General features: G+C 34.5%; 1 protein-coding gene across 1 annotated transcript in view; it reads left to right on the forward strand.

Moving 5' to 3' along the window:
- The window catches only part of FAM91A1 (family with sequence similarity 91 member A1), a 41,475-nt gene extending 34,804 nt beyond the window's left edge, over positions 1 to 6,671 (forward strand). The window contains exons 22-24 of the mRNA XM_058275994.2: positions 77 to 200; positions 1,469 to 1,538; positions 3,748 to 6,671. Of these exons, the coding sequence (XP_058131977.1) occupies positions 77 to 200; positions 1,469 to 1,538; positions 3,748 to 3,933 (380 nt within the window). The 3' untranslated portion in view covers positions 3,934 to 6,671. The remainder of the gene's footprint in view (positions 1 to 76; positions 201 to 1,468; positions 1,539 to 3,747) is intronic.
- Positions 6,672 to 13,988: the final 7,317 nt, after the last annotated feature.

Here is a 13,988-nt window from a genome sequence, read left to right on the forward strand (position 1 = left end):
TTGAATTAAGAAATCCTGGTCGGTCATTTAAAATATATGTATGATTAAAAAAATAAGTTAACATGTCTTTCTGTAGTTGCCACAACAGAAGGAGATTGGGTTCCTCTGGAACTGTGCTTTGGAATTCCACTGTTTAGTTCTGAATTAAACCGGAAAGTTTGTAGGAAAATTGCTACACATGGCCTTTGTAGAAAAGAGAGGTGAGTTATATTCATTGTCATCTTTTCATCTGCTTGATTTTTCAGCTCTCAGTTAATAGTTACTATCTCCTACTTTTATTCCATACATAAACTAATTAATATGTATATATTTGCTGATTGAATAAAGATTGCTAGTTTAGGTTTTTGCCATATTTTTCAGTAGAACAAAAATTTAGGCACATGCAAATGTTTAGACACATGCTTTGATTAATTATAATTATATTTACTTAGTTATCCAGTTTCAGCAATGATGTGGTAGAATGTGCATTTTTATAAAGGTTGTGATCCTCATTTTAAAAATATATAACTGTCTGTAGAAAATTTCTCTTGTGCACTTTTCTTTTAACGTATACACACTTCACTTACATTAATGGTGATAGTATCTTGTGGAATTATGGCTGACTTTCCAAATTTTCTTCACTTCGCACATTTTATGAACTGGGCATGTATAACTTAGCAGCTGTGTTTTGCAGGTTTTATCTTATATACCAACTTTGATCCATTGAGAATGGCTGCTTAGATGCATCGTGTAAATGTTCTGAGGTTTTGTGGGTTAGCAAGAAAGAATATCATTGAATTGTATTCTCATGGGGGTAGTATGGAGGAGTGATATTGCCATATTTGACTTAATTTAAGACAACAAAGTTGGATAAACAAAAAATTCATTTCAATTGTTCAGTGTATCTTATATCAGAAAATTAAAAGTACTAAACTGAAAATTTTGACAACTATCCTATGAAAATGAAATGCACACAGCACTTTTTGAAAAGTAGAAAACTATAAAGTTTCAAATAACACTATAAGTGTTAATAGTTTGCATATTTTAAAAAAGATTTAATTTAGGTAAGATGTGTGTTCAGTCAGACTTTTTATCAGATTGAAAAAAAATTATATTGGATATTTGATCTTTGTATGATTGTTGCCATCCCTCAAAGCATCCAAATCTTCATTTAAAAAGTTGTCTTTCAGTTAATGTTTATCATATCATATATGTTAATAGTTTACATTTAAAAATAATGTTTCTGTTTTGGCTATATATGTGGTGTTTTCATTTCAAAGTGACTTTTTATGTATTATTGCCCCCTATTATTAAAACATGGAAAAATTTCATTGATCAGAAGCGTTAGAATTGTTTTTCAATTTTTTATGTGATTTAACAGGATATGTTGTACAAATACATAAACACATTTAAATTATTGAAATTAAATGCTTGTAAGATATTCTCTTACCATTATATTTATTTTTAACATTTCCCTCCTTTTTTTCAGCCTTCAAAACCTCCTACATTCCAGTAGAAAACTCTCTCTGCAAGTCCTTAACTTTGTTCACTCATTCCAGGTAACAAAAAAGAACTTTAAATGGTATTTGTATAGTGCTCTGTATGCAAAACATGTCCTGATTTGTTGCTGAGGCTTGACAACAGCAAGACATGAAATAAGCATTATCTTCATTTTATAAATGAACATTTTGAGGTTCAAGAGTTGATTGACTTGCACATGATTTCATTGGCTAGGTCTTGAGTCTAAAGCCAGGGCTGTTTGTTCTGTGCCAGTTCATCATTCCACAGAAGTGTGTTAAATATCTCCTGGGGAACACACTCCATTCTAGGTGCTGGTTCTCAGGCATGGTCCACTTCCATTAATAACTGCAGAGAAGTTGTTGTCTGTTGTGGTAAAGGCCAGTGCTATGTACCTTTTATCTTTTCTCCTCTCTCAAGAAAAGAAAAGATGCTCTAGACTTGATTTATAGGTAAACTTTTAGAATGGAATATTTTCTATCCAGAATATCCAGTCCAACATTATGATATTATCAGTATTTTGGAGTGTAGGTTCATTCATTCATACAATAAACAGTAGAGTAGCTACTCTGTGCCAGTCCCCAGTGCTAGGGATACAGTGATATATAAGACACTAATGAAGCATATGGTGTGTGAATAAGACCAACAAATAATTATAGATTTGATAAGTGCTTTAATGGAGCCAAGCTGATAGAGAATATAAAGGCAGACCTAATTTAAATAGATGTTAAAGTGGAGACAATATATAAGCTGAAACCTGAAGGATGGAAGAAGAGTATTCTAGGCAGAGCTTAGTGTAGAGGTCGTGTTGGGAAAGCCCTCAGTGTGTAAGGAAGCAGAGGAAGGCCAGTGTGGCAAGCCTCAGTGTGGGAGAGACACAGTGGCAAGGGGTGAAGTTAAAGAGGAGGGTAGGGCCCCTGTGTGCAGGCCATTGTGGAGTATGCTAAAGTATTTGTTTTATGCTGAATGCAAAGGGAAGCTGTTGAGAGCTTTTAAACAGGAGAGTGATGTGCTTTGTTGTTTTTTCCTGGTTGAAAGATTACTGTGGTTTCTGTTTGGAGAATAGATTAGAAAGGAGCAAGAGTAGAAACAAGATCATTTTAGGAGGCTTTTGCATTAATCCAAATGAGAGATGTTGGTAGCCAAACGCAGTTTTCTATCAAAGGGAAAAACGTAAGATGTATCCCTAATAAGGATTTGTCTGTTATTCATGTGTACTATTGTACCAGTAATTTATGTATATTATACAGACACAAAATTGGAAGTTTTCCAGGGATGCAGTAACTAGATATAGTCTGCCCTCTAGAGTGAGTACCCCACTTGGAAATCACAGGCCTGGACTTTGGTTGTGGCTATGGTGAATGATGAAAGTAGACTGATTTGGGATGTATTTTGGGGGATAGATTGATAGAATATGGTGATGGGTTAAATGTGGGGAAAAGATCAGAAGTATAGCGAGGAAAGGCGGAATCGAGGACAATGCTCGTTTCTTGAGTAGCTAGATGTGTGCAGTAGGGGCAGCTGGGGAGGAGTAGGGAGAAAATTTTGAGAGTTCAATTATGAACATGTGTAATGTGGAATGTATTGTGAAACATCCAGTGGGGGATTTCAGATGGGTGGATGACTAACCAATATGGATTTCCGGGGAGAGGTATGTGCCAAATATATAAAAATCTGAGAGCCTTGGGAAAGGATGAAATTTTTTGTTTCTTGGTGTAGTGTTGTTTTTTAGAGATTGTTTCCTCTTAAGACTCTTGAGACAAGTGCAGTCTACTAAGAATTTTTCTTTATTCCATAGTCTCATAGCCTAATATTTCTATTATTTCAAAGCATTTATCATAATCTGTCTTGTTTTAGTCATTTTTGCATATATTATTATCTGTCATTGATTATTTTGGGCTCCTGAGGTTGATCTTTGCATCTTCCGTAGTACTTCCATAGTACTCCATAAAAACGGAGTTAAATTGAATGTAGAGCAAGAGCTGGAAGGAACACCATTCCTGAAAGGTTAAAAATGACTCTGTTATCCATTATTGAAGTCAATTTCATAAAGAATTTCATGAAAAATAACCTGTTTCTAGTTCTCTGGTCTCAAACCTGTGGACCATCTACATTTTATCCAAAATAGGACATGCAGAGAAAGATCATTTCTCAAGAAATCAGGGTCCATATTTCTCACTAGTTAAAATTGTGGTTTTGGTTAAAGTATTGAATATAGAATATTTCTCTTGTTTTTTTTTTATTGTTTAGGAAGGTGCTTCAACACTGGACATTCACACAGAGGCCAGTTTTTCCAGTTTGCTTTCACAATCATCTTACGCTGATATGGGAGTTCCACTTCCTGCAAAGAACTTAATATTTAAAGATGGCATCTTATCAGAGTGGAGTGGACGGTCACCTTCCTCACTTCTTATTGCTAATCTCCATTTGCAATAACTTGGTTATATTGTTTGTTGCTCACACATTCTGCCTTTTTTCTTTCTTAGCATTCGCTTTATAGTGCCAGCCTCTAAAAAGCATCCTGCTGCTGCAGTGCAATTCATGCTTAAATGATAAAAGTTTGGGGAACATGGTAATGTTTTCTGAAGTTTTGCTCATTATTGCATGTCCTAATGCAACAAAGAGCTTTTTAGCAGCCAGCACTGTATTTTTTTACCTTGAGACAATCTGTGTTTCTTTTATAAAAATGAGGATATACTTTATAGGCTTTATGATGACTGTTATGTTTATATGCAGTCACAATGAATATTGCAACAGTAATTTTATATGTTAGTTTACTAAACATAGATCTTGTTTAATTTTATATTTTGTTACCTACACTTTAGAGGATCATGGGAAGAGATGAAACTCTTCCTCTAAAAAGGCTTCTTGATACTGAAAGTAGCCAAACTGTAAACAATAAACATCCAGTACTGAGAGATGCTACAATGGGGCATTAAGTATTCCTGTGGATGTCTGTAAATTATGTATATCAGTTGAACATTGTTAAAGGTATGTAAATTAGCATAGTCATATATATAACTTAACCTTGATTTATAAGGTCTTAACTTAGACTGTAATGATTCATTGACATCTCATAAAAAGCTTTGGAAAACATTCTATTTTTAAACAATGTTTATACGTGGACTTCGGTTGTCACTCACTTTGGGCTTTATATTTTCATAGAGTCTTTATGGGAAAATAGAGTTTTTTTCCACTCTAGTAGTCTGTGGCTGCTGCACATTTTCACCCTGATTTTATTGTTTAGTAGCTATACCAATTAATTGAATTCGATATTTTCAAACCAAGGATTGTGATTTTAGGTTAGAGTTATCTATTAGAAGCATTAAGGCTATGTCTTCTGATTGAAATACTCTAGCGTTAAGCCTACTTTGAAGACATATTCTTAAGCGTTCTGGATCTTAAATTTATATGAATAGTTTTGGTGGAAAATGATAAAGAAAAATGGAATAATTTCAAAGTGTTTCTTGTCATTTATTCTTTTAGTATCTCAAATGTTAATTAGAATAATTGGAATCACTTTTTAGATATTTCAAGTTACCTTCCTTAGAAGGTTTGTGCAGTGTTAAATAGTTTAGCTTAGCTCCTCTAGAGGGTAACGGTTATTAGTTTAAAATTGTAAACAAACTAACTGCTCAAACAACATATTGAAAACACTTAAAAGCATTTGAAACTTTGGTAATGTTATGATCTAAACATTTTTGCTGGTACTTTTTTGTTATTTATAGAACTACTTGTGTATTTAACATACTTCTGGAAATATACACCTTTCTTAAAACTCCTTATATAACCATGCATTCAATACCATGGCCTATCTATACAATTGAATATTTTGGACCAGGTTACCTTGTGGCACAGTCAGTGCTGTGTTTGGGGTAATTGCAGTAACGTTTAGTTTTCTACTTAGTCTTATATAAGGTAGAAACCAAGTATATGTTATAAATGTTTGTCTATAAAAGGAAAAATACATACTAATATTGAAATAATTTCTATGGCTGTGAATCATTTATTTTTTCCAATAATTGATATTGTACATTCCTAGTGCTATTAGGTTATGTGTGTAATTTTTAAAACTTTCAGCTGAAAGTTATAAACTACTTCATTTGATCAGGATTCTTTAATCTCATTTTCATTTGCTTTGTTTGAATTAGTTGTAGTTATTTTATTTATTCATGTATTAAATCTAAGCTTACTGGAATGACAAGTACACTAATAAAGAATGGTTGTTGACAGTGACCCCAGTTGCTGGTGTAGTTAAAGCTTAACATATGAGAGTGATTTGCTGCTATATTTCTTTTGAGAGACAATGAAGGCAAAAATAGAACTAATAGTTATCATGAATTTTAAGGAAACTACTAAAAAAAAATATGGTAAATGGTGGTTTCTTAGGTGAATGAGGAAGAGCAATCATCTGATTCCCAGCTGAAGACCACTCAGTCTTAAGGAGAATCTTCATTTTTAGAGCTGTTAGCAAAATGTGAAATGCTGCTGTCCATACTTTGCTTTATGAATTTAGCTTTCATTTGTACATTAACTCATGTAAAGATGCATCTCTTACATATTAAGGGTGTTGATCCAATTCAATGAAAAGGTAAATGTAAAATATAGACTGTTTGTCAAAGAAGATTCATTAAAGAATTTTTATCAAATTTTTTTTGCAAATGTTTGAAGTGATTTCATTTGGCTTTATGCTGCCCTACACTCCAACACCCGCCCCCCCTTTAATGTAGCTTAGCTATGGCATATATGTAGAAACCAAGAGAAGGAAGAACAAGCAGCAAGAAGGGCTTGGAACTTAGTATGGTACAGTTTTCCTTTTCAGTGGTCTAAAGAAATACAACTTTGTGTCACTTTTTTAAAAGTATAATCATTTGACTTCCTGGATATATGCTTTAAACATATGTAACCAGATCATTTTATATTTGTTTTTTTGGGGAGAATATTGGTTTCTGTTACTTACTGTTTTCAGCTTCCTCTGCCATTCATATTGTTTTATGTTCAGTGTTTCAAATATTTTGTATTTAAAGTACCAAAACTGTAACTGAGTACAGTGTATTGTTTTATGGTATGATGTTAACATTATACAATGAAATGTATAAAAGTGTTGTCAGTTTTAATATTGACACATATAATATGTTTACAAATAAACTGTGGTGTTGATTGAGTTATTGCCAGAATGTGTATAATCTTTTTTTAAGTTCTTTTCTTAATTTTCAATTCCATGCTTTCAGATCTGTGGCTTTCCTATCCTTTTTTTTTCTTTTTAATTTAATTTTCGAATAATTTTAGATTTACAGAAAATTTACAAAGATAGTCCAGAGCTGTTTCACTGAACTTTCCCTGATGTTAACACCTTATATAAACTATGGCACACTGGTCAAAACTAAAAAACTACCATTGATACAGTACTGTTCACTAAACTGCAGCCTTTATTTAGCTGCCACCAGTTTTTTATGTAATGTCCTTTTTCTGTTTCAGGATCCAATCCACGATACCACATTGCATTTAGTTATCTGTGCGTCCTTAGTCTTCTCCACTCTAGGATGGTTTCTCAGTCTTTCATGACCTTGACACTTTTGAAGAATAAGTTATTTTGCAGGACATCCCTCAATATGGGATATCTGATGTTTTCTCATGATTAGATGGAGGTTATACTTTATCAGGAGGGCTACCACAGAGGTGATGTGCCCTTCCCAGTGTATCCTATCATAGGGTTCATCGTTTCAGTATGTGTTGCTGATGATGTATCTTCATTGGTTGACGTGTTTTCTAGGTTTCTGTACTGTAAGGTTACTTTTTTCCCCTTTTCTATACTCTTATTCTTTGGAAATGAGGGAGGGAATTTAAGTTCTACCTCTTAGGGGTGGGAAATGGGATGGGCAGTATCCCATATATTATTTAGAATTATTCTTTGAAGAGAATTTGTCCCTTTCTCCCATTTATTCGTTCATTCATTTGATCATTTATGTTAGTAGGGACTCATGGCTGTTTATTTTATTCCTTGGGTTATAATCTTAATACTATTAATTATTTTTGCACAAATTGTTCCAGCTTTGGCCACTGGGAACTCTTTCAGTTTGGCCTTTGTTCTTTTTATATGCCCTTATCTTTATTTTTAAAATAACATTATCTTATTTTCTGCTACTAGAAATCTTTTCCTAGCCCCAGCCATGGAATCCATCATTTCTCCAAAAAACCCAGTTTTGTTTATTGGAGAATGGTTGGTAATGAGAAACCAGGATCTGGATGTTGATTATGCATATTGATAGAGTGAAGAACACTGCTCTTGCAGTGAAGAACACTATTTGTACTAACCAATATGTGTACACATCTATAATTATTTCTGCATTTAACTAATTCAGCATACAGGGTTCATTCTAGCCTTCCCCATTTGCTTATTTGTAACATTTCTTTGCCAGTGAGAAACCTGGCTCCCTTTAATGTACAATTTATTTACTTACTTGGTCAACTCCAGTATGTTTATATTTATGAAGTAGTTTTGAAATAGCTAAGTTGTACCCCTATGAGAAACAAATTGACCACTTTGAGTACCGTGTTTAACCACTTCTCTTGTCTTTAATAGTATCCAGTCAAAACACCATTTTCTAAAGTAATACATGTCAGCTTCTCCCCCACCCCTCCTTCACTGAGGCTATGTCATACATTATTATACTTCAGTCGATCTGGGATCCCCTGACATCTGGCTGATTTTTGTTTTCCATACAATAACATTTATTTTGTATGAATTTTGACAAATGCATCATTATGAGTCCACCACTTGAACACTATATGAATCAATTCTATAACCCTAAAAATTCCCCTGTACAGCCCCTCCATCCTCCACCCCTTGGCAATCACATATATATATATATATTTTTTTAATTTATTGAAGTATATCACTCATATACATGAACAATAAGTATATAATAATAGTTGCAAACTTACAAAACAAACATATACCATCATACAGGACTCTCGTAACTCACCCTACCACCAATAACTTGCATTGTTAAACCTTTCTAACTAATGATTAAAAAGCATTGTCAAAATAATACTAACCAAAGTATTTTCCCCCAACCAACCCTGTTATTATCTTTGTATCATTTATATATGAACATACATAAACAAATGTATAGTGGAAGTTGTGAACTTACAAAGCAAACATGCATAACATCATATAGGGGTCCCATACATCAACTCTCTACCAACATCTTGCATTGTTGTGAGATGTTTGTTACAAATTATGAAAGAATATTGTCAAAATCTTACTACTAATCATAGTCCTTATCTTACATTTGGTGTGTTTTCCCCTCCAACCCACCCTATTATTTTAAAATATTTTTTATGACAGAAGTTGTAAACTTATAAAACAGTCATGCACATGTGCAGAATTCTCAACACTTGTCCATCAACACACCACACTGGTGGAATATTTGTTAGAGATAAGAATGTCTGATTGTTACCACATCCATAGTGTACATTTGGCTCACATTTTCCATACTGCCTCAATATCAACACAATACATCTTTCGCATAGATGCAAGAATATATTATTACTGCTAACCATAGTCCATAGGTCACTCCAGTTGTATTTTTTCCCATGCTTCACATTCTCAACATCCTGCAGTAGTGATGTACATTTGCTCTTGCTCACAAAGGACACTTGTATCTGTGCCATCCATCACAATTCTCATCCACCTCTTGGTTGACTGTGCTATTCAGTTCCTAGATTATTCTCTAGCATTCTGTCAGTTGGGATTTACATAAGTAGACTACCATTTTTAGCCACATCCCCATTTATAAACTAGCTGTTACTATGTGTTAGCATCTACTCTATACATTTCTACACTTTTCTAATTAAAATTTCTACATACATTAAACGTCAGTAATCCATCTCAGTCCTCATCTCCTTTAAGAATCTACCACCTACCACCAGGTCTTGAAGATATTTTCCTACAATTTCTTCTAGAAGTTTTATGGTTCTTGCCTTTATTGTTAGGTTTTTTATCCATTTTGAGTTAATTTTTGGATAAGGAGTGAGATAGGGGTCCTCTTTCCTTCTTTGGCTATAGATATCCAATTTTTTCAGCACCATTTGTTGAATGGACTGTTCTTCCTGAGCTGTGTGGGTTTGACAGGCTAGTCAAAAATCACTTGATCATACATGTAAGCCTGTTTCTGAACCATAAATTTGGTTCCATTGGTCTATATGTCTGTCTTTATGCCAGTACCATGCTGTTTTTACCACTATAGCTAGGTACTATGATTTAAAGTCTGGAGATAAAGATTCACTTTTCCTTTTTATGATGTTTCTGGCTATTCAGGACCCCTTGCCCTTCCAAATAAATTTGATGATTGTGTTTTCAATTTTTAAAAAAATGCTGGTGGAATTTTTATTGGGATTGCATTGAATCTGTATATCAATTTGAGTAGAATTGACATCTTAATGCTAGTTAGTCTGCCAATTCATGAACATGGAATGTTCTTCCTGTTATTTAGGGCTTTTTAAATTTCTTTTAACAGTGGGTTGCAATTTCCTGAATACAGGTGCTTTACATTGTTGGTTAAATGTATTCTTGACTATTGAATTATATCTGTCATATTTTTTATTTTATTTTTTTATTTTTTAAAGAATTTTCCCATTTTTATTTTTTTAAGATTGATGGAATTTCAATAAATTGATCATGATCAAATTGTGAAGAATTTACATCTTAAATATTTTTCCATTTTTAAAGAACTTTTGATTTCATTAATCAATGTTTGTACATTTCAGCTTATGAATCCTGCATATATTTTGTTAGATTTATGCTTAAGTGCTTCATTTTTTGTGTATTGGAAATATACATTTTTAAACTTCCAAGTTGAATTTGTTCATTGTTTGTATATAAGAATATAATTGGCTTTTGTATATTGAACTTGTATCCTGCACCCTTGCTAAACTCACTTATTAGTGAGTTCTTCTGTAGTGCGTCCCCGGGCTGACCAGACGCCCAGTCTCCTCAGGCAGTGTCCTTCCCTCTGCTTCTCCTCCCCACAGACACAGGCCTCTATTCCTGCTGTGCTTTCTGGGCACAGGGGGTACCCTCTCTGCCTGCCGGGACCTGTGGAATGGGCTTCCAGAGAGGGCACAACGGTCTAAGTTTGCTTTTGATTTTTCCAGTTTTGGGTGTACCCTTGTAGTCAGGTTGGGAGAAGGTGAGGATTCCAGGTGGTGTTATGATGTGGAGTTGGATGTTGAGTAATAAATTTACAGTGGTTTGTTTAAAAAAAATTCTACAGTCTTGTCACTTGTGAATAAAGATATTTTTACTTCTTCCTTTCCATTTCTTACCTTATATCACTGTCTAGGACAAAGTACAATATTGAACGGAAGTGGTAAGAGTGGACATTCTTATCTTGATCTTAGTGGGAAAGTGTCAGTCTTCCACCACTAAGTATGATATTAGTTGAAAATATTTTATGCATGTGTGGACCTTTTTTTAGGTTGCGGAAATTCCCTTCTATTCCTAGTTTGCTGAGAATTTTAATCATGAATGGGTGTTGAATTTTGTCCAACGCTTTCACTGCATTCAGCGAAATAAATATAAGGCTTTTATTGGTCTGTTAATATGGTGAATTATGGTCACTGACTTGAGTGTTGAATCAGCCAAGCAATCCCATTTGCTCAGTGAATTCGATTTGCTAATACTGAGGATTTTTATGTCTGTTCCTGAGGGATATTGGCTAGTAGTTTTATTGTAATGTGTGGTTTGGATATTAAAGTAATTCTGGCCTTATAAAATGAGTTGGAAAGTATTCCTGCTTCTGTTTTTTTGAGAGGTTATGAAGTGCAAGTATTGTTCCTTAATTTTATTACAGTTTTGCTGGTGAAACCACCGAAGTCCCAAGCTTTATTTTTTGGAAACTACAGATTAAATTTCTTTAATAGACATTTCCACGTTATCTGTTTTTTCTTGAGTTTTAGTAATTTGTGTCAAGGTTTTGGTCTGTTTCCTCTAAATTACTGAGTTTATGTGTTCCCTTATTGTGTTTTTTCATCCATGGGATTAGAAACAAGATAAATGCCAAAGAGAAAATGGCTGAGAGTTGTTGAGAACAGATGGAAGATAGGAATCCAGAAATACAGGAATTCTAATGTATATTAATAGAATTCAGAAAGCAATTGAATTATGCTGTCAGAGTCCTTAGAGAAAATACCTGTCAAATTTTCAAATATAAAACCTGAGTTTTATCATTAGACCCACCTCAAAGAAAATTCAAATAAAGGAAAATTATTCCAAAAGGAATGCTGAGCAAAGATTTTGATTAATCTTAGCACTTTTTCTGAATAAAAATAATGATGTTTAGTTTGGAAGATTGAAGAAACAGGACTAAAATCCTAGAAAATAATGCCTGTGAATCAGGCAAAGCTAATATAGAATAAAAGTTCTAAGGTCATTGTATTATTTAGAAGAGTGGATAATAGTCTTTCGTTTGTGCACTCAGCATTTGTTGCACGTTTACTAAATTGCAAACTTGCTACTACTAGGGATAGATCAGTGAACCAGACAAATTCTGGTCTTCATGGAGCTTACATTCTGATACTAAGCAAAATAAGTAAACTTAATAGCATTTTAGAAGGTGATAATTGCTATGGAAAAAATAAAATCAGGGTAAGAAAGATAGGAAATGCTAGGGATTTGGGATTACAATTTTTAAGTGTCTGGCCACAGAAGACTTGGAGCAAAGACTTTACCCTGATGAGACTGTGAGCCTTGTAGATGCCTAGGGAAGTGCTTCAAGGAGAGAGAAGAGCCTATGTCAATGCTCCCTGGTAGAAGTGTGCCTGGCATGTTCAAGGGACAAAGCTAGGGTCAGAGTGTTGGAGAGGAGGTTATATACATTAGGAGGCAGGGAGGAAGGCAGATGGCTTGGGAAGTTGGCTGTTGTCTGAGATGTAGAATCACTGGAAGGTGGTGAGCAGAGTATACAGTAAGACCTTGGTCAGTGTGTTGAGGATAAATTGGAGAGGGACAAGTATGAAATTCAAGGTCAATCAGTATGTATCAATAGTCTTTGTGTGAGATATTGGTTGCTCCATGAGGATGGTTACCTGTGTAAGTGGTTAAAAATTTGGATTATGTATGGTAAAATATAAAGGCACCAATAAAAGAGCAGTGCTTTTAACTTCAAAGCCAGTAGAAGGAAAAATGGAATAAGGAAACAACCAAGAAGAAAAGGCAAGGAATGGGGAAAAAAAAGGAAAAGTAGCAAATAGTAAAATGGAATATGGTGAAACAGCCCAAATAGGAAGTCACAATACACTTAAATTGACTAAATACGTGTTTGGGCATAGTAGAGTTTATCAGCCAGAATACAAAACTGGAGGCAGATGATCCATTCAAAGTAGGAAATTTCAGTGAGTGTTAGTTTACAAAGGGACTGGTTACAAAGTGAGAGTGGGGTGCAGGAGAATCCAACCATTACTGCAGGAACCTGGGACCAACTTCAGTGGACCTGTCACCACCCCTCAGCCTGAGAGTTGAGGGGAAATAGAAGATACTTGGGACTAGAAAGAGAATCACGTTGAGCAGACCTCCTTGAGAGGGGTGAACTTTTGTGGAGGGGCACAGCCAACCTCCCATGATGACATTACAGGGAGGGAGCCAGGGGCTTCTGCTGAGGCTCCCCATTGTGTGAACCTTACTGGAAACCAGAGGGCTCTCTGAGGTCCCTTCAGGTTAGCCTGCTGGGGCAGAAGGCAGGACAGAGAAGTGTGGTGCATTGGTCCAAAGAAGCAAATGGAAGGTATCCGCCTAATGGAACGTTGAAGAATTCTAGGCTTGCACTGTTCTTCCTCTCTGCTCCCCATTTCCAAACTTGTGCTTCCCAATTCCTCCTGTTAAGGTGGAATGTAATTCTCTACCCTTTGACTTTGGGCTAAGCCATGTGACTTGCTTGCTTTGGCTAGTTAAAAACACAAGCAGGATCAAAAATGTACTTCTTGGAGTGAGTGTGCCTTCTTGCTCCTCAATAATATGGATATAGAAGATTTGAAAAACGTAATTTACCATCTTGATTTACTGGAAATGTATAGAACCCTGCATCCAACAATTAGAAAACATATTTTTACTAAGCATGTGTCAAACATTTGACCATGACCTAGGCCTTAAAGCAAGTTCAGTGCATTTCAATGTTGAAAGGAATTAACATAGAAAGTAATATAAAGGTAAGTATAAAATTCCTAAAAGTTTGGAACTTTAAAGAAATACATCTAAATAATGCATGGGTTAAATAAGAATAATGGAAACATCCCACGACTGAGTGAAAATAAAAATGCTACATATAAAAAGTTGTGGTGTGTTGTAAAATTAAATCCAAGAGGGAAATTTATAGTCTTGAATGCTTATATCAGAAAAGAAAAAATTATGAAAATTAATGACCTAGCAATCTAACTTCAGAAGTTTAAAAAAAATAGAATAAATCCAAAGTAGTAGAAGAATATGAAAAAGA

Source organism: Dasypus novemcinctus, chromosome 14 (genome assembly GCF_030445035.2).
Source record: "Dasypus novemcinctus isolate mDasNov1 chromosome 14, mDasNov1.1.hap2, whole genome shotgun sequence".
In the NCBI taxonomy this organism is placed as follows: domain Eukaryota; kingdom Metazoa; phylum Chordata; class Mammalia; order Cingulata; family Dasypodidae; genus Dasypus; species Dasypus novemcinctus.